This window comes from Dryobates pubescens, chromosome 2 (assembly GCF_014839835.1).
Source record: "Dryobates pubescens isolate bDryPub1 chromosome 2, bDryPub1.pri, whole genome shotgun sequence".
Lineage (NCBI taxonomy): Eukaryota > Metazoa > Chordata > Aves > Piciformes > Picidae > Dryobates > Dryobates pubescens.
In genome coordinates this window covers 19842238-19860018 of record NC_071613.1, presented here as the reverse complement: position 1 = coordinate 19860018, position 17781 = coordinate 19842238, and the positions used below count along the sequence as shown (strand labels likewise).

At 45.8% G+C, this 17781-nt stretch overlaps 1 protein-coding gene across 1 annotated transcript in view; it reads left to right on the top strand.

Moving 5' to 3' along the window:
* The window catches only part of TMEFF2 (transmembrane protein with EGF like and two follistatin like domains 2), a 157100-nt gene that overhangs the window by 83007 nt on the left and 56312 nt on the right, over positions 1 to 17781 (top strand). Inside the window, exon 5 of the mRNA XM_054171628.1 lies at positions 9148 to 9244. Within this exon, the coding sequence (XP_054027603.1) occupies positions 9148 to 9244 (97 nt within the window). The remainder of the gene's footprint in view (positions 1 to 9147; positions 9245 to 17781) is intronic.

The following is a 17781-nucleotide window of genomic DNA, read 5'->3' as shown; positions in this document are numbered from 1 at the left end:
CCTGGCTCCAGCCTTCTTTCAGGGAGTTGTAGAGAGCAATGAGATCTCCCTTCAGCCTCTTGTTCTCCAGGCTGAACAACCCCAGGTCCCTCAGTTGCTCCTCAGAAGACTACTTTTTTTTTTCTTAGATGGATATCCTTACTTGCCGAGAAAGGAGCAAAGGCAGGGATTGAGCTCTGGTTGTACAAGTTTAAAGGATCCGCTCAGTGATGACAATTGCAGATCAGGAAATGCTACTGGGGAGACATTAAATTCTTCTGAGGCAAGAGCCATGAAGGGGGCTTGGGGATGACCCTTTGCATACAGGCTGACCACTGAGGTGGCAGAGGAAGAGTTAGATGCAGAGCACCCAACCATGAGAGTGCAGCCTGGATGATCATGGGCTTTGACTACCCATTGTGGCACCTGATGGAGCTGCCTTATTCTGAGAGTGAGCATGAGCTTGGCCCGTATCTTCTCAGCTTCTGAGCTCCAGGGCAGTTCCGTCTCCACTTAGAATCACAGAACACTGGGAGTTTGAAGGCACCTCAAAACATCATCCAGTCTAACCTCCCTGCCAGAGCACTTAATTGTGAGTAACCTGTATTTGCACTGCAGAAATAAACAGAAGGAATGCAACATGGATGAAAAGCAGAGTGGGAGAAGAAAACTTCTCCTCTGGTTATATTCAGTGAAAGGTAGAGACGAGTCATTCTTACAGTAGAGCTACTTTGCACCACCTGATATGTAAATGGGACATAAAGGAAATTGGACTTCCACTGGCTCCCACACTCCCTTCCATCGCCAAAGTGATTTACAGAAGCCTTGGTGTAAATCAGAACCAGGTCCGGTGTCTGCAGTCCCCATTTTAGGATTTAAATGCAGTCATTTCCCAGGATAATTGTAGTGCAGGCAAGACTAAGAGCAGCTTCCTAAAATTGGTTAATACCCAGATTTTTGGGTTTCTTCAGTGGCTTAAATGGAGTGGCATATTATCTCCTCTATAGTCTGCCTAAAAGATAAATTTGATGTCTGCGAGCAAAGACATGAAATTGCTATAGGCTTCCTCTCTTATAGCCTGCCATCTATTTGATTTATGTGCTAAGTGATCTCAGATGACCCTCCAAGGCACTGAACCATTAGAGAGTTATGTTGCATGGCGATAAGAAATCTTCAGAGATACCTAAATCTTCTTTTACCACTGGGAGTTTCATCCGTTCTGGAATAAAGAACATTTTTATGTATGATGTTGCTATCTTGCTAGCCATACTAATATTCAAAAGGATACACAGACTTAAATCAATAGCAAAGTGAAAAAGACCTTAAAAGTGAAGTAGTCACCAAGTAAAAGCCAGACAGCTTTTTTAGGTTTTATCTTTGTCCCTTTCATTCCACTTCTTGAAAGACGAGGAGCTGTAAGGATTCACATCAGCTCTTCTGTTAATCTTCCCACCAGGTAGGAAGCTGGATAAAGCACCATTTCAGCGTGGAAAGCCCTGGGAAGTCACATCACCCATCTGAGACCCTTACTTTAGGCTTTGTGAAATCACAGGTTGGATCCTTCCTTACCTTTTTTCACTGAGTTTATCTGAATTTAGTGATCCAGGTTTCTCTCTGCCTAGAACCTCAGGTGGGACAGTAATTCTTGACAGAGGTCAGGGAAAGCACAGACAGGCAATTTCTGTGGTTTACAACTAACTGCAGCACCTTCATCTGCAGAGGAGACCGCTGCTGACTCATATTCCTCTAACTGAACCTGTGTCTGATGCAGTATTTGCTTGATAAAGCTTGCTGTAAGCGTAAGGCTACGGCATGTGTGGAGTTCATGTGGCCCGTCCTTCAGGTTGCTTCGGCATCGTGTCTTTGGTGCTTCAAGCCTGGCATACCTGGCAGCTCCTGTCTCAGGCAGTGTGGGATGCAGCTTCTGCCCAGGTGTACAAGAGGAAGAGGAAGGATTTGAACCAGTTCCTGCTGTTCAGCATAGCCTGAAGAGGCTGGAGGTCTTTGGTGGTCTGCAGGGAGAGACTGCAGAAGGGAGGAAGGGGGTTTCAAGCCTGGCGTAATCCCCCCACATCTGGTACGTAGGGCTGGCAGGCAGTTCATGCTTGATTATTTTCCCTTTTGATGGCCATTTTTATGGCAATAAGAAAAATGTTGTCATAGAAACCATTGGGTTGGAAGGGATCCTCAAAGGTCATCTTGCCCAGCCCCCCCCTGCAGTGAGCAGGTACACCTCCAAATAGATAGGTTGCTCAGGGCCCTAAAAAGCCTGACCACAAATATCTTCAAGGGATGGGTCCTCAGCCACATCTCTGGACACCCTACTCCAGTGTCTTAACACCCTCACAGTAAAGAACTTCCTTCTAAATCCTAAGCCAAAATCTGCCCTGTTCCAGTTTCAAACCATTGTTCCTCATCCTATCACTACAAGTCACTGTAAAAAGTCCCTCCCCAGTTTTCTTGTAGCCTCTTTCATGTACTGGAAGGCTGCTCTAAGTTCTCGCTGGAGCCTTCTCTTCTCCCCAAATCTCTCAGCCTGTCCCCATAGGGAAGATGCTCCAGACATCTGATCATCTTCATGGCCTTCCTCTGGACCCAGCAGGTCCTTGTTCTTCCTGTGTTGAGCACTCCAGAGCTGGACACAGCACTCCATCTCAGGTTCTTCCCTGCCCTGCAGCTTCCCATTTTCCTTGATAACAGCACCAGGGTTTAGTAATCCATGCGGCCAGGCAAACCAACCTGAGAGAGGAATGGCACAGCATCTATTTCTATTTCTCCATGAACTTGAAAAAATCTTCTGGTCCTTTCAATTAAGACTACAGTCATCTCCTTCCAACCCCTTTAATACCATCCTTGGTTGGTGACCCATCGCATTGCATCCATCCAGCTGTGGGCACATCCACTTGGTTGTTTTGTTCGCAGCTTTTGGGTGTATTGAGCTACAGGAGAGCAGGGGCTGCTGCCACAAAAGCTTTGGCAGCATGTCAGACATGTTTATACAACAGGCTGTGTCTATTCCTTGAAAATCCTCCTGCAAGGAAGTGATTTCTGTTTAAAATTAAATTAATGCAAGGCAGAGATGAATAGTCCCCATGTGCGACTGGGCTTTTTTTACTCAAAGCTGTTTATGAGGGTAAGCTCTTGGCAGAATTAAGCGATCCTCCCCTTCCTCAAGCTTGCAAATACTGTTGATGCTGGTCATTGTACACCTCCATCAGTCTGTGGTGTTGGCATCCCACAGGCCCCAGGAAAACATTAGACTTTGGAGGGGGACCACAGACGTGTGCAATGATCACAGCTGTTTGGTGTCAGCATTCAGGAAGCATACAATAGGGTTTTATTCAATGAACCATTCCTCTGGAAATGCCTTCAGAGATATTTTCTGGGAGAAACTGTCCTCAACTAATGGCGTTTAATTTTATATCAGACACTGTGGGAACAGCAGGGATGTGCACGAGACAGAAACAAGCACATGGTGATTATTTGGAATAAATAAACTTTGAGTAAGGATTGAATCCAGTCCCTCCTGTACAAACAAGTCCCCAAGGAGGTCATGTACTAACTTCAGAGCTGGGCGCACCTGCGGAAGTCCAGTTAGAGAATCACAGAATCCCAGCATGGTGGGGGTTGGAAGGAACCTCTGGAGATCATCTGCTCCACCCGCACCTAGATCAGATTGCACAGGAACATATACAGAGATATTTGGGATCTCTCCAGGGAAGGAGACTCCACAACTTCTCTGGGCAGCCTGCTCCAGGGTTCAGGCACCTTCACACCAAAGAGGTTTCTCATTAAGCTCAAGTGAAACCTCCTCTGTTCTAGTTTATACCTCTTATCCCTTGTTCTATCACTGGGCAAAACTGAAAAGAGCCCAGCCCCATCCTTGTGTTCTCTACTCTCTGGATACTGATCTGTGCTGATCAGATTCCCTATCAAGCTGCTGTTCTCCATGTTAAAGAGCCCCAGGTCTCTCAGCCGCTCTTGGAGGGATGCTCCAGTTGTTGGGAAAAGGGCTGTCAAGCCCTGGAACTGGCTTCTCGGGAAAGTGGTTGAATCATCATCCCTGTTGGTATTTTAAACACCTGCAGACATGGTGCTGAGGAACATGGTTTAGCAGCAGACTTGCTAGTGTTGGGTTGGAGAGGAAAGGACAAATAAAGGTGGAAGTACAGAGTGGCAGCACTCTTCTCAGGCAGTTTTCTTGCACAAAATAAACTGTATCCAGGGCAGAATTGGAGCCTTCATCACCAGGTGGGGGTGAGTTCAGCCCTGCACATGAGTAAGCTATTTCAGAAGTTTGGGTTTTTTCCCTGTTTGACATAAGCTCAGTATTCCCCAGGGATGAAAATCCATATATTAGCCCTTCCGAGATGATCAGTTAAAAAAAACAATATCCAATTTGATAGCTTCTGGTATTTATTTTATTCACAAGCTTGTTCTGCACAGCCCTAAAGCTTAGACATCCCTATCAGAACAAATATACATAGAAACTGAGATCTTTACACCTTCAGATAATCCCCCAGCTGTGACTTTAAGGTGGAAAAATACAACCTGCAAGTCAGAGTATAAATGTAAGAGCTGGAAATGACTGTAAGTTGTGTCTGACTGGCATCAAAGCAATGCCAGGCATGGTCTTTGGCATGAAGATAAGAGCTCATTTTATCTGAAGTCCAAGCTGGCTTTCTGCCCCAAAACCCTGTTAGGTGTTTGCATCATGCTGAGCTCATCCCCTTAACCTGTGACATTGAGAGGCTGGAGCATGTCCAGAGAAGGGCAACAAAGCTGGTGAGGGGTCTGGAGACCTGTGTCTGGTGAGGAGCAGCTGAGAGAGCTGGGGTTAAGCCTGCAGAAAAGCAGGTTGAGAGGAGACCTCATTGCTTTCTACATTTCTCTCTCTGAAAGGAGGTTGGAGTGAAGTAGGTGTCAGTCTTTTCTCCCTAGTGTCAGGTGACAGAATGAGAGGAAATGGCCTCAAGCAGCACCAGGTTTAGGTTGGACACTAGGAAAAATTTCTTTGCTGCAAGAGTGGTCAGATAAAAGAAGAGGCTGCCCAGGGAGGCAGTGGAATCACCATCCCTGGACGCGTTCAAGAACCATGTGAACATGGCACGTTGGGACATGGCTTAGTGGGCATGGTGGTGTTAGGTCAACATCCAGAGATGTTGGTTTGCATTTGTTACGCCAGCTAACCTGCCAGCTATCAACTCCTAATAGAGTACAAGTCTGAGAACCTGTGTGGATAAATCCATAGCTTGATTTGTTGGGGTTGTAGCACCTACAGAGAAGGCTCTTGACTTGACACTGAATTGTAAAGAGAGAGATATCTGTGTCGAGGGGGACAGTTTGAGCCTTTTAATTTTCTCCTGATGTTACAGGACATAAGCATGGAGTCAAACCTATCTACTGATGACATTTTTAGTCTGGTTCTTCAGTTATGGAAGTAAAGTACAATGTCTCCACAATGGTTTCTTTCTTACGGGGCTTGAGATATTCCTGAAATCTTGACCATCTGATCTGAATGTAGTGAGAACACTGGGAAAGCACCAAATGATTAAAACAGGAGCTGTTGTGGTTTCCACAGTCCATTGACTCTGTAAATTGTGTGCAGTGCTTTCCCAGCTAAACAATTTACATTACTTAGGAGATCGAGAGGGTCTCTGAGGTGACTTTCAGATAATCTTAGTGACCTTCTGACCTATGCTAGCACATTTCCTTGACCTCTGGAAGTTGCTAATTGTGCTAATACAAACAGGAACTTGCACCTTAACATTTCTCAGTTGTGTGAGCAAGGTGTGGGCTTCAGCCGTTAGCATCCCTGGAGCCCTGCTTCATTCCTACCGGGTCTTGGTATTAAACCTAAATGCCATTGCTAACATGAGAACTATGTAATGTGCATGAGAAAAAAGAGAAACACCCTCTCTGTGTAATTGAAAGAGGACTCTATAGACTAGGTTATTCTTGATAACCATTTTTTTTTCAGCTGAGACACGAATGTAACTGCAAATCAGCAAGTGCAGCAACAGGGGAAAAAAGAGAAAAGAGAGTCCCCTTAGACAATGAGCATCTACTAGTCCTTGAGCTGAAAAACAGCAGGAAATAGTGGGATAATAACTCTTCCTAAGATCACAGAATCACAGAATGTTAGGGGCTGGAAGGAATCTCCAGAGACCATTGAGTCCTGCCCCCACTGCCAAATCAGGGTCACCTAGGGCAGGCTGCACAGGAATGCATCCAGGCCAATTTTTAAAGTCTCCAGAGAAGGAGACTCTGCAACCTCTCTGGGCAGCCTGCTCCAAGGCTCCAGCACTCTCACAGCAAAGAATTTTGTTTCTTCTTCAGGTGGAACCTCCTGTGTTCCAGTTTGTGCATATTGCCCCTTGTCCTGTCACTGGGCACCACTGAAAAGAGCCTGGCACCTTTGTCCTGACACCCACCCCTCAGATATTTATAGACATTGATCAGATCCCTTCTCAGCCTTCTCTTCTCAAGACTAAACAGTCCCAGGTCTCTCAGTCTTTCTTCATAGCAGAGATGTTCAAGTCCCCTAATCATCCTCATAGCTCTCCTTTGGACTCTCTAAGCATATCCCTGTCTCTCTTGAACTGGGGAGCCCAAAACTGGACACAGTATTCCAGGTATGGTGTCATCAGGGCAGAGTAGAGGGGAAGGAGAAGCTCCCTAGACCTGCTGGACACACTTTTACTAATACACCCCAAGATACCATTGCCCCCCTTGACCACAGGGGCACATTGCTGTCCCATGGAGCACTTGCTGTCCACTAGGTCTCCAAGGTCTTTCTTCAAGGGCCTGCTTTCCAGCAGGGTGACCCCTACTCTGTACTGATGTCTGCTCCCTAGATGTAGGACCTGTCCTTGTTGAACTTTATGAGGTTCCCCTTTGCCCAGCTCTCCAGCCTGACCAAATCTCAATGTCCAGATTTATCAGAGCACAGCATGGGGAAAACAAGCCCCTGTGTGTGTCAGTCTGGGGCCTGGTGCGGGGCCCAGTGTGTTTGTTTGTGGAGGGAGAGAAAAGGTACCTTAAGGATGTGTGAAGAATAATATTATCTCTGGTTACTGACAACAGAAAGAGAGAGAGGGGGGAGTAAACAGCTGTCTTTGTGAATCCAGGCTGCTGCATGCTTGGACATTTAATGACAACACGCACGCTGATTGCTGGAGCAATGCTGGAGCAGAGCTGCTTCAGGGAAAGATGAAGGCATTAACTATTATTTTCCAGTAGAAATAAGGAACTGCTTTGTGGTTGAGTCTGGATGCTCAGTTGCTTCTCTTCAGCGTGCTCAAGCTTTCAAATGCCTTCCTTTAATGACTGAAGAAGCTGTTTTAGTCAGCTTATGATGTGGAGCCATATGAAGTCCTTGGTCAGAGCACACTTAAGTGGGCAGTTATAAATAGAAACATTACAGGGAGGGGAAAAAAAAAAGGCATATGTTTTTAATTAACAGGAAATGTAAGGGAAGTGATTTGCAGAATAACAAATAAATTACAGCTCTTTTCCACAAAGGAGCTTCTCACCCTTCCGAACTAGAGCAATTGTCGTATTCCTGAGAGGTGAGGAGTGCCTGGCTGGCCTGAGAAGGCTTCCGCTCACAGGTCATAGAATGGTTAGAAGGGACCTTTAAAGATCACCCAGTCCAACACCCCCACCCCACCACCCCCAGTCAACAGGGACATCTGCAACTAGAGCAGGTGGCTCAGAGCCACAAACAACCTGATCTGGAATGTCTCCAGGGATGTGGCTTCTACAACCTTTCTGGGCAACCTGGGCCAGGGTCTCACCACCCTCACTGTAAAAATTTCTTCCTTCTGTCTAGACTAAATCTCCCTCTTTTAGTTTCAAACCCTCACCCCTTGTCCTGTTACAACAGGTCCTGCTCAAAAGACAGTTTTTGTTCACAGTCCTCTTACACCTGTATTTTTACTTTTCCCTCAGTCCCTTCATGTTTTTTATTTGAGAGCCAGGTGCAAACCTCACACAGCTGCAGGCACTGGTGTTGAGGTTCCTGGATTTCAAATGTAACCTATGCTGGAGATTGTCCCCTCCTCTGGACAACACTAAATCCTTCCTGCTGGAGATAACTAGTCCTTGGGGCTCATGGCTGTACCTCTGAAGAGAAAAATGTTTTGCCTTTGGAACAGGCAAGATTGCACCTCACAGCAGCTAATTCCAAATATTTTCCAGGAAAACACCCCACCCAAAGGTCCATCCAAGGGCCTTCACTGGTGAAGGACACAAGGCAGCATGTGATGCTAACATTCTGCCATTAAGGGCTGCATTAACAAGAGTCTAACTAGCAAGGTGAGGGAGGTTCTTTGCCCCCTCTACTCTGCCCTAGTCTGGGTACATCTGGAGTAGTGCATCCAGTTCTGGACTCCCCACTTCTAGAGAGATAGGAAACTACTGAAGAGAGTCCAACAGAAAGCCATGAAGATACTGAGGAGCCTGGAGCATCTCTGTGAGGAAGGGAGGCTGAGACTTGGATCTGCTTAGCCTAGGGAGGACTTGAGAGGGGATCTTACCATGCTGATCAACATCTAAAAGGTGGAGGTCATGAGGATGGTGCTGGGCTGTTTTCAATGGTGGTCAGTGACAGGGCAACAGACAGTGGATACAAACTGGAGCCCAGGAGGTTTCACTTGAATCTAAAAAGGAAATTCTTTGGTGTGAGGGTGGTGGAGCCCTGGAGCAGGCTGTCCAGAGAGGTTGTGGAATCGCCTTCTCTGGGAGGATCCTGTGCAGCCTGATCTAGGTGAACCTGCTTCAGCAGAAGGGCTGGACTGGATGATCTCCTGAGGTTCCTTCCAACCCCCTCCACTTTGATTTTGTGCTTGTTTTCCAAGTGAACAAAGCAGTGAGGCTTGGTGATAACACAGTGTTCCCAGGCTGCAGCTTGAAGGGGTCATTGTTAAAGTGGACAAGGAAGACCAAAGGTCTATACCCATTTTATCTTTTAATTCTAGAAGGCAGGGAATTTACCACAGACCAACACAGAAATCTCCCTGTTGGCCTCATGCAGAATGCTGTCAGTTGGTCAAGCAATGCCTCTGTGAGTGGCGCATGAAGCCGAGACAATGAATGGATTTTTCTGGAGAGAAGAGTGCTTGGCTGTCCATACTAATGTGTATTCTTCTCCTTTCTATCAAACAGTCAATGAAGGCTCAGGTGAAACCAGTCAAAAAGAGACATCGACCTGTGACATTTGCCAGTTTGGGGCGGAGTGTGACGAAGACGCAGAGGATGTTTGGTACGGTAATTTGCTCTCCTCTGTCAGTGAATGTTGTATTATTTAAAGGTCCTGTGCTTTAGAAAGCATCACAAAGATGAGTTAATCCATTTTCTGTGCCCCGGGGTTCATTGCAGAGTGATTGAGGTGATTGTTGCTCTGAAAAAAAAAAAGTATAAACCAGTTTGGTTTATGAGAGACTTGGACAGGCTTGAGAGGTGGGCCCATGCCAACCTCAAGGCCAAGTGCAAGGTCTGCACCTGGGTCAGGGCAGTCCCAAGCACAAATCCAGGCTGGGCAGGGAGTGGCTTGATAGCAGTCTGGAGGAGTACTTGGGGGTGTCAGCTGATGAAAAACTCACCATGAGCCATCAATGGTCACTGGCAGCCCAAAAAGCAGCTGTGTGCTGGGCTGCATCTGAAGCAGTGTGAACAGCATGACAGGGAGGGGATTCTGCCCTTCTGCTCTGCTCTGCTGAGACCCCCACCTGGAGCACAGCATCCAGTTTTGGTGCCCCCAGCATAAGAGGGACATGCTGCTGCTGAAGTGGGTCAAGAGAGGGTCAGGATGATCAGAGGGCTGAAGAACCTTCTGTCTGGGAACAGGCTGATAGAGTTGAGGCTGTTCAGCCTGGAGAAAAGAAGGTTCAGGGAACACCTTAGAGCAGCCTTCCAGTACCTGAGGGGCGCTACAAGAAAGCCAGGAAGGGACTTTTTACATGGGCTTGTAGTAATGGGATGAGGGGCAGTAACTTTGAGCTGGAAGAGGTTAGATTTAGACTGGAGATTAGGAAGAAACTCTTGATAGTGAGGGTGGTGAGACACTGGAACACGTTGCCCAGGAAGGCAACCCTTCCCTTGAGGTGTTCAAGGCCAGATTGGATGAGGCCTTGAACAAGCTGGTCTAGTGGAAGGTGTCCCAGCCCATGACGGGGTTGGAACTAGATGATCTTTAAGGTCCCTTCCAACCCAAACGATTCCATTTGTCTGTGAATCTGTGACTTTGGAACAGGTATGGTTTAGGCAAAGTCTGGAAGCAGAGTTACCTGTTTCATTGCTGTTACAACTTCTGTTATTCCATTTGGGGGTTTACGGCTTTATAGTTGGGTAAAAATAGAACTTGGGGAAAATAACTGGCCTCAAGCTTTTGTTGTTTAAAAAAATCTCATTAATATTCTCATCACATCAATTCGTGTGTGGCATTAGAAATGCTGGGAAGCTGCCTTGTTTATTCCTAGCTGCTGGATTTAAAGATCCAACCCTTAGCATGTTTGAAATAATGAGAATTTTAAACATTTTCTCAATGGAAATTGTCTTTGATTTTTGTTTTTTAAAGGAGGCTACAAAAATATTCAGGTTTTTTAGGTTGGGTTTCTTTTTTAATTGTTTTGAGTGTTAACCACATAAGCCTAAGGAAAGCCATTCTTGGTCTTTTCCAGCTGAAATGATTCTATGATTGTATCTGCTCAGAATTATATAGTTTTAAAATTATTTTTCATTTTGCCTCAAAACTGTGCAAATACGTCTTGAGTAACCATAGAGCTAATCATTTAATTGTGATTTTGGAACAGCTGATAGATAAAAAAGCCACTACTCACAGTGCTGTGAATGCCAAGCCTCATCTTTCTGTCTAATTAATACAAGTGTAGAAAGACAACAAAGTAATTATGCAAATGACAGAGCTGGTGTCTGGTGTCTTCTGAAGATGCGGGCTGGTGGTGGCTAAAGTGTGGATATAAAGACTCAGCAGTGAAGTGTCAATGAAGCAGTATTGCCCCAAGTCTTGAGGGGCATTGGACAGGTGGAATGGAACAGAGGGAGGCAATGAATCATAGATTCAAGGTGAGAAAAGGCCTCTGAGATCATCAAGTCCAACCATCAACCCAGCACCACCATGGCCACTACACCATGTTCCCAAGTACCATGTCCACACATTTCTTGAACATCTCCAGGGACAGTGACACTTCCCTAGACAGGCTGTTCCTGACCACTTGCAGTAAATGAATGAATGGTGGACATGATAATTTGTCCCAGTGTTGGGCAGCTGACCTCATCATAGAATCATTTAGGTTGGAAAAGACCTTTAACCCTACTCTACCAAGCCCACCACTAAGCCATATCCCCAAGCACCAAATCTACATGGCTGTTAAACACGTCCAGGCGCAGTGACTTTACCACTGCCCTGGACAGCCTGTTCCAGTGCCTGACAATCCTTTCAGTGAAAATGTTTTTCCTAATGTCCTGCCTAAACCTGCCTTGCTGCAGCTTGAGGCCGTTCCTTTTTCTTTTATCACTAGTTACTTGGGAGAGGAAAGCCAGGCATCCATGCACTGTTGGTCAGGCATGAAATGATGAACCTCTCTGCCCTTCAGTGAAGAAGCTTAGGAATATGGTCATGGTCATCCATTTGTGGTCAGTTTGGTTTTGTGTTGCCAGGCCTGTGGTCCTCATCTTTGAAAAACATGATCTAGACCAACCACAGAGGCCTTGCTCTAGCTCCAGTCATCATGAGAAATTGAGGTGTTGAAGACAGGAGCAAGATGCATCATGGTCATAGGCTTGCAGTAATGTAACGAGATTTGTGTGGAAGAAGTTGCTTCATTTGGACTTTGCTGAGGAAAATAACCCCAGGTGTCAGGATTTCCACTCTGTCCTTGACCGGTTGTCCTTGAGAGTTTTGATGGTACAGTGTAGAAGCAAACCCCTGGTAAAATTAATATATCAAAATTCACAGTCTAGTGCTCATGTTTTTATAATTAAGTGCACTTCCAAATTGGAAGGCAGGAGAAGAGAGGGGCAAGGAATAAAATTAGCTGCAAGATAACATTATTAATCATAAGCACTGAGCAGCACTTTTGCTTGGGTGTTGTGGGTTTTTTTCCCCCCAGAAACAGCCCGGTAAAATTGCCTGCTCCCACTTAGCCCAGTAATGCTCCCACTGCAGCCTTTCACTCTCTCCTCCCTCCCCTTTGAAACAACTTGGCTCTTAGGTAGCAGCCTCATGACTGCAGGGGCTGAAGTCCTCAAGCTTTATTGACAGGCGGTCTTGCTGCAGGGGAAGATGCTTCTCAGGGAGGGAAACGGGGAAGGGCGTTTATTGGGAAGATGCTAGCAGACAAGCTGCTAAAAGGCAGGAAAGCAGATTTCCAACCAGAAGCACAAAGACCATGGAAAGCCTGTTAAAGGTCTGCTTTGAAGTAAACAACTTCATGTGCCGGAACAGAGCCTTGTTTTGCTGTCCCTGCCCCCTGATTAGTCTTGGATAAACATCTTTCTGAAAAATGAGCCTTCTGGGTGTCAGCACTTTGTTGTTCTTATTGCTGGAATAAAAGCAGATTGTGTAGGGGGGACCTACCGTCTTTCAAATGTACATTAATTGAATCTCCAAGTTTGGCACCAGCCAGACATATTCCCCCACTCCCCCTGCCAGGATCTGGTGTGCAGGAAATATCCTTAAATGAAGTGGGAAAAGCAATGTCAGTTTATTATTTGGTTGCTTGTTTTACATGGATTACATTCCACATATAAAGAGGGCCCTTTTAGCTACCTCAGTGTATTGTTTGATTGCTGGTTGTACATGGATCACATTCCAGATATAAGGAGGGCTTCGTGATCTACCTCAGTTTATTTTTTGGTTGCTGGTTTTACCTGGAATACACTCCAGATAAAAGGAGGGCTCCTTTATCTGCCTCACTTGACTGATGAGGGCTATAAAACCCAAATAGGGTCAGTGAGTCCCACCAGCCCTGGAACCTGTTGTCACAGGGTGGTGAATCCAGCACTGCCAGCCTCTCCCATCAATCAGAAGCAGTTTGAGGGCGCAGGGTCAGCACCTAACTCATTCCAGGTAGGAGGGATACAAGCTGGTAGCAAGGCCAGCCCACAGAGAGCTGGAGATAGAAGGAGGCTGGCTGTTTGCCTGATCTTTCTGGGGTGCCAGAGTGGATCGGAGAAGAGAGCACAGGTGTGATGGCAGATGTGGCTGGGCTGCCAGTGATTTCAAGTGACAGTTAACATTGTTCTGCATTGCCACAGTCTGTTATTTTGCAGTCCCTTGTCTCTGGTTTAACTTTCTCTTGGTTTTGGTTGTTTGCTGTTTTTTTCCATGGTTATTCAGTGCTAGTTGTCACTCAGCTAAATTGTGTTGTACCACACCACCAGTATTTTTGAATCTTGTTTGCATAAAACCACTCTGTGAATGGCTAGGCTCCTCAGCTTCTGAGAGGGTTTGTCACACAGAAGGCCACTTGGAGGGGTAAGAGATGTGTGTGTGAACATTTTCTGGAAGGCTGGAAGAGAAGGCAGCAAAGAACCCAGAGTAATGACAGGTTTTCTGCAGTGTGGTGAAGCACACATGTATAATTATCCTGTTCTGCAGCCTTAATATCACAGCAGTGAATGCAGTCTGGCATTCCATTAGTGAATCTCTTTCTGTAGGTTAAAAACAAAGAGTGTTCACTGAAAGTCTTTAACATCTTGCTACCTTAATATGTGAAAGCCTCTTGTCACTAAGAGGATCAAGTATTAGTGGCATTATTCCCACCTTTAATGCATTTTGCACCAACAGGCTTCATGAATATTTAAAGCAGGGCAGTGGCTGTGCTCTTTTGCACTGGATTGCAATCTATTGGTAAATCAGACATTTGGTGTTGCTTACTTTGAGTTTTATTTCTGAGCTGGCTAAGGAATAATTGATTTTGTGAGGCAGGGCTACTCCATGTCATACCCCAAGAGACAGACTTCAAAGGAAATGCAGAATGAAGCGTAACGCTTGGAACCACGGAGTATTCCTAAGATCTTCCACAAAGCATCTATGAAACACTGTGTATAAAGAGTGCTCACCAAATGGAGTGCCTGTTCCTCTGCTGAAGTGGCTCAGTGTCCATGCATAACCATGTCAGAAACCTGCATTCCAGTATTAACCTTCCTCCTTAAGCACCACTGAGGAAATAAGAATACTCTGCATGGGACCAGCCAGTATAGAATCACAGAATCATAGAATTGTTTTGGTTACAAAAGACCTCTGAGATCTCAAGTCCAACCAGTGTCATTAAACCATGTCTCAAACTGCCATGTCTACATGTTTTGTGAACACCTCCAGGGACAGAGACTCCACCACCTCCCTGGGCAGCCTTCTCCAATGCTTGATCACTCTTTAGGAAAGAAATTGTTACCAGTATCCAACCTTAACCTCCCCTGGCACAATTTCAAGCCATTTCCTCTCATATCACCTGATACTAGGGAGAAGAGATTGACCCCCACTTCACTCCAACCTCCTTTCAGGGAGTTGTAGAGGGCAAGAAGGTGTCTCCTCAGCCTCCTCTTCTGCAAATAGAGGTCCACAGTGGAAGGAGATAAATAGGAAAAACCTTTCTGTTGAATTTCCTATTGGAAATCTCTAAGAAGGGAAGACAGAGGTATTTTCTTAAAACAAGATAAAGTCTGCCAAGCTGTGACATGTGGAGTTAATCAAAACCACAGTGATGAGCTAAGGTTAAATATGCCTGAATTTCCCTTGCCTTTCAATATCAGCAGTCTCCAAGTACAGCATTGCCCACAGTGAGATGCAGTTTGATAGCTGCAAGACAGATCTGCAGAGATGTGCTCAGAAGAGTGTACTTTCCATGTCCAAGGAGGAGAGGAGGCCATCTCTGCAAGGTGGCTCTTCTGCTTTCCCCTCTTTCCCTCTTGGAGGTTGCAGGTGGAGAAAAGAGGCAGCAGCATTCCTGGCAGGAGATGACTGAGCTTGAATGGACCACTTAGGGGTTTGCACCAGTGATAAAAGGAGCATAAATACCCCTGCTGCTTCCTACAGCTTGGTCCCTCACACTCCAAGGACACTGTGTCCCTAAAGACCCAAAGCTTAGAGGAAGACATCCAGGCCTGAATGTTGATAGTCTAGGTCAGTGAGTGGAAGAAGGAACACTGGTCTCAGGCATGGAGCAGGGTGAAGGTGGTGACTTTCCTCCGTAATTGCATCACGTCCCTTTTGCCCTGCGCTTCTCCTTGCAGGGCTGGGACAGTAAACTCCACTTAACCCACAGCAGACAGAGATACACAGAACATATTATGAAGAGGAAGTATTTTAGTCCTTTTGTTTCATGTTTTACTGCTAATCACTGCTGGAGATAGTTTGGGTAAATGTTTCTCTGGTCTGCAAGGCGTGAGGATGGAGCAGCTGCGTTCTCATGCAAATCAGCAACCCTGTACATGGAGAGATTTGTGCAAATCATGCAGCTGCCATCTGCAGTGACCTCCTCCAATCAATATTGCTCCAGCAATCAATATTTATCTTTATTATAGTATAGAAAGAAAACATATAAAAGTAACTAATGATTTCACCAGCTTCTCAATCCACACAGCAATTAGGTCAGTCAGTTTTGGGTCCTTTCCCTGCCTTCCATCAGCTGCTCTCAAGCATCTGCAAACAAGATGCTCTACTACTGTAAGTACTAAAAGGTGGCTGGAAAGCCCCCATGCATTACAGGGATATTGGCTGCTCTGTGTTCAGCAGCGTGCATAATAACTGTCTGTGACCTGCTTGTTCCAGATGCAGAAAGAATGAGCTCCTTCAACATCTGCACCATCCTATGCAGCATGTAGTGGACACATTGCTTGCCTTCCTCTTTTAGAACAAGTAAATCTTTGTTCATGGCTACATGTAACACTTAAACATCCTCATCACACTTGTGCTGCAAATAAACACAGAAATGGAATCAAATCATTTAAAAAACCCTCACAATCCTGCAGACTTAAATTTCTACTAAACTTGAGATTGTACCTAAGGCACAAAGTGAAGCTGCTGCTGCTGCATAAATCTTCATGTGGAGATTAGTGGTCACATCTAATAACAGGAAAGAGGGAAAGTAAAGGCTCTGCAGCAAGCAGCCTCTGCATTGCACAGCAGGAGAGCTTACACCTGTGTCACTTACCTTAGCCCCAGCCTAGAAACAGAGCTGCTTCCAGTGTCTGCCCAGAAACTAGCCCAATTCAGCTTTAACTCTTCATGTTTCATTTGGTGCATGTTTAGAATAGAATAGAATAGAATAGAATAGAATAGACCAGACCAGACCAGACCAGACCAGACCAGACCAGACCAGGTTGGAAGAGACCTTCAAGATCATTGTGTCCAACCTATCATCCAACACTACCCAACCAACTAAACCATGCAACCAAGCACCCTATCTGCAGTTAAAAGATTTTGAAATAAAAAGAAAGTGATAGGAGAGCAAATGGCCTGAAATTGTGCCAGGAGAGGTTTGGGGTTGGGCATTAGGAAAAATTCTTCACTGCAAGAGTGGTCAGGGATTGGAACAGGCTGCCCAGGGAGTTGGTGGAGTCACCATGCCTGGAGGTGTTCAAGAAACATGTGGACATGGCACCTGGGGACAGGGTTTAATGGGCATGGTGGTGGTAGGGTGACAGTTGGACTTGATGATCTTGAAGGTATTTTCCAATTGAAACAATTCTGTGACTCTATGAAAGCAGCTGAATTCCAGCCTAAGCATTGAAATGCTGTGTTGAGATAACTGTAGAGGTGCTGTGCAGTGGACTAAGAGTCAGCAGTGCTGTAAAAAATGCAGTTTAAACAACTGGAAATTGGTCAATGAAGGATTTGCAATAAAAGACAAAACATAAAGACCACTGGAAAAAGCAAGATGACACCTAGCTGTCTGTACATTGTATTTTAATTATTAACCCTGCTCTAAAAAGGTCCAGAAAGGGCTTCTGTAGGAGGCTGGTGAGCCAGATCAGCTACTTGAGGTATGTGAGCTGAATAGGGAACCCAGCTATGGTCCTTCACTTGGGCCATGCAAAGAAACGTTATGTGAACTGGCACCAAAGTGGGAGCAGCAAAAGTGGAAGCTTGAATTGATGTGTGCAGCACAAACAAGGACATTGCAGCCCCTCTAGCTGAGGTGAAAGCTTTGGGTTTATTGGCAGTGTCCAGACACCATGCAAGAGTCAGAAAATAAGGTCCTCAGGTGAGCATTCCATGAACACCACAGGTCCAACTGGGTTTCTCACTGGCAAGCTATTGAAGCTTTGTGTGACCTTTTCAGTAGGTAGTTACAACTTTAACTAGCTGAGGTGAAAAAGTTACTTTGTGCCCAGCCATAGCTTGAGAAGGATCCCCACTGGTTTCTAAAAGACCTTAAAGGACAAGGAACTGCTTGATTCCAGGACAGAGCCACAAAGATGTTGAAGGCAGTGGAACATCCTTGTGAGGAAAGGCTGAGGGAGCTGGGGCTCATAAGCTTGGAGAAGAGGAGCCTGAGGGGTGACCTAATTCATGTTTATAAAGATGTGAAGGGCAGTGTCAGGAGGACAGAGCCAGGCTCTGCTCAGTGATAGGACAAGGGGCAATGGGTGCAAGCTGGAGCAGAGGAGGCTCCACATGAGCATAAAAAAACCTTTTTCACTGTGATTTTGACGGAGCCCTGGAGCAGGCTGCCCAGAGAGGTTGTGGAGTCTCCTTCTCTGGAAACATTGAAAACCCATCTGGATGTGTGACCTACTGTAGGTGATGCTGTTCTTGCAGGGGAGTTGGACTGGATG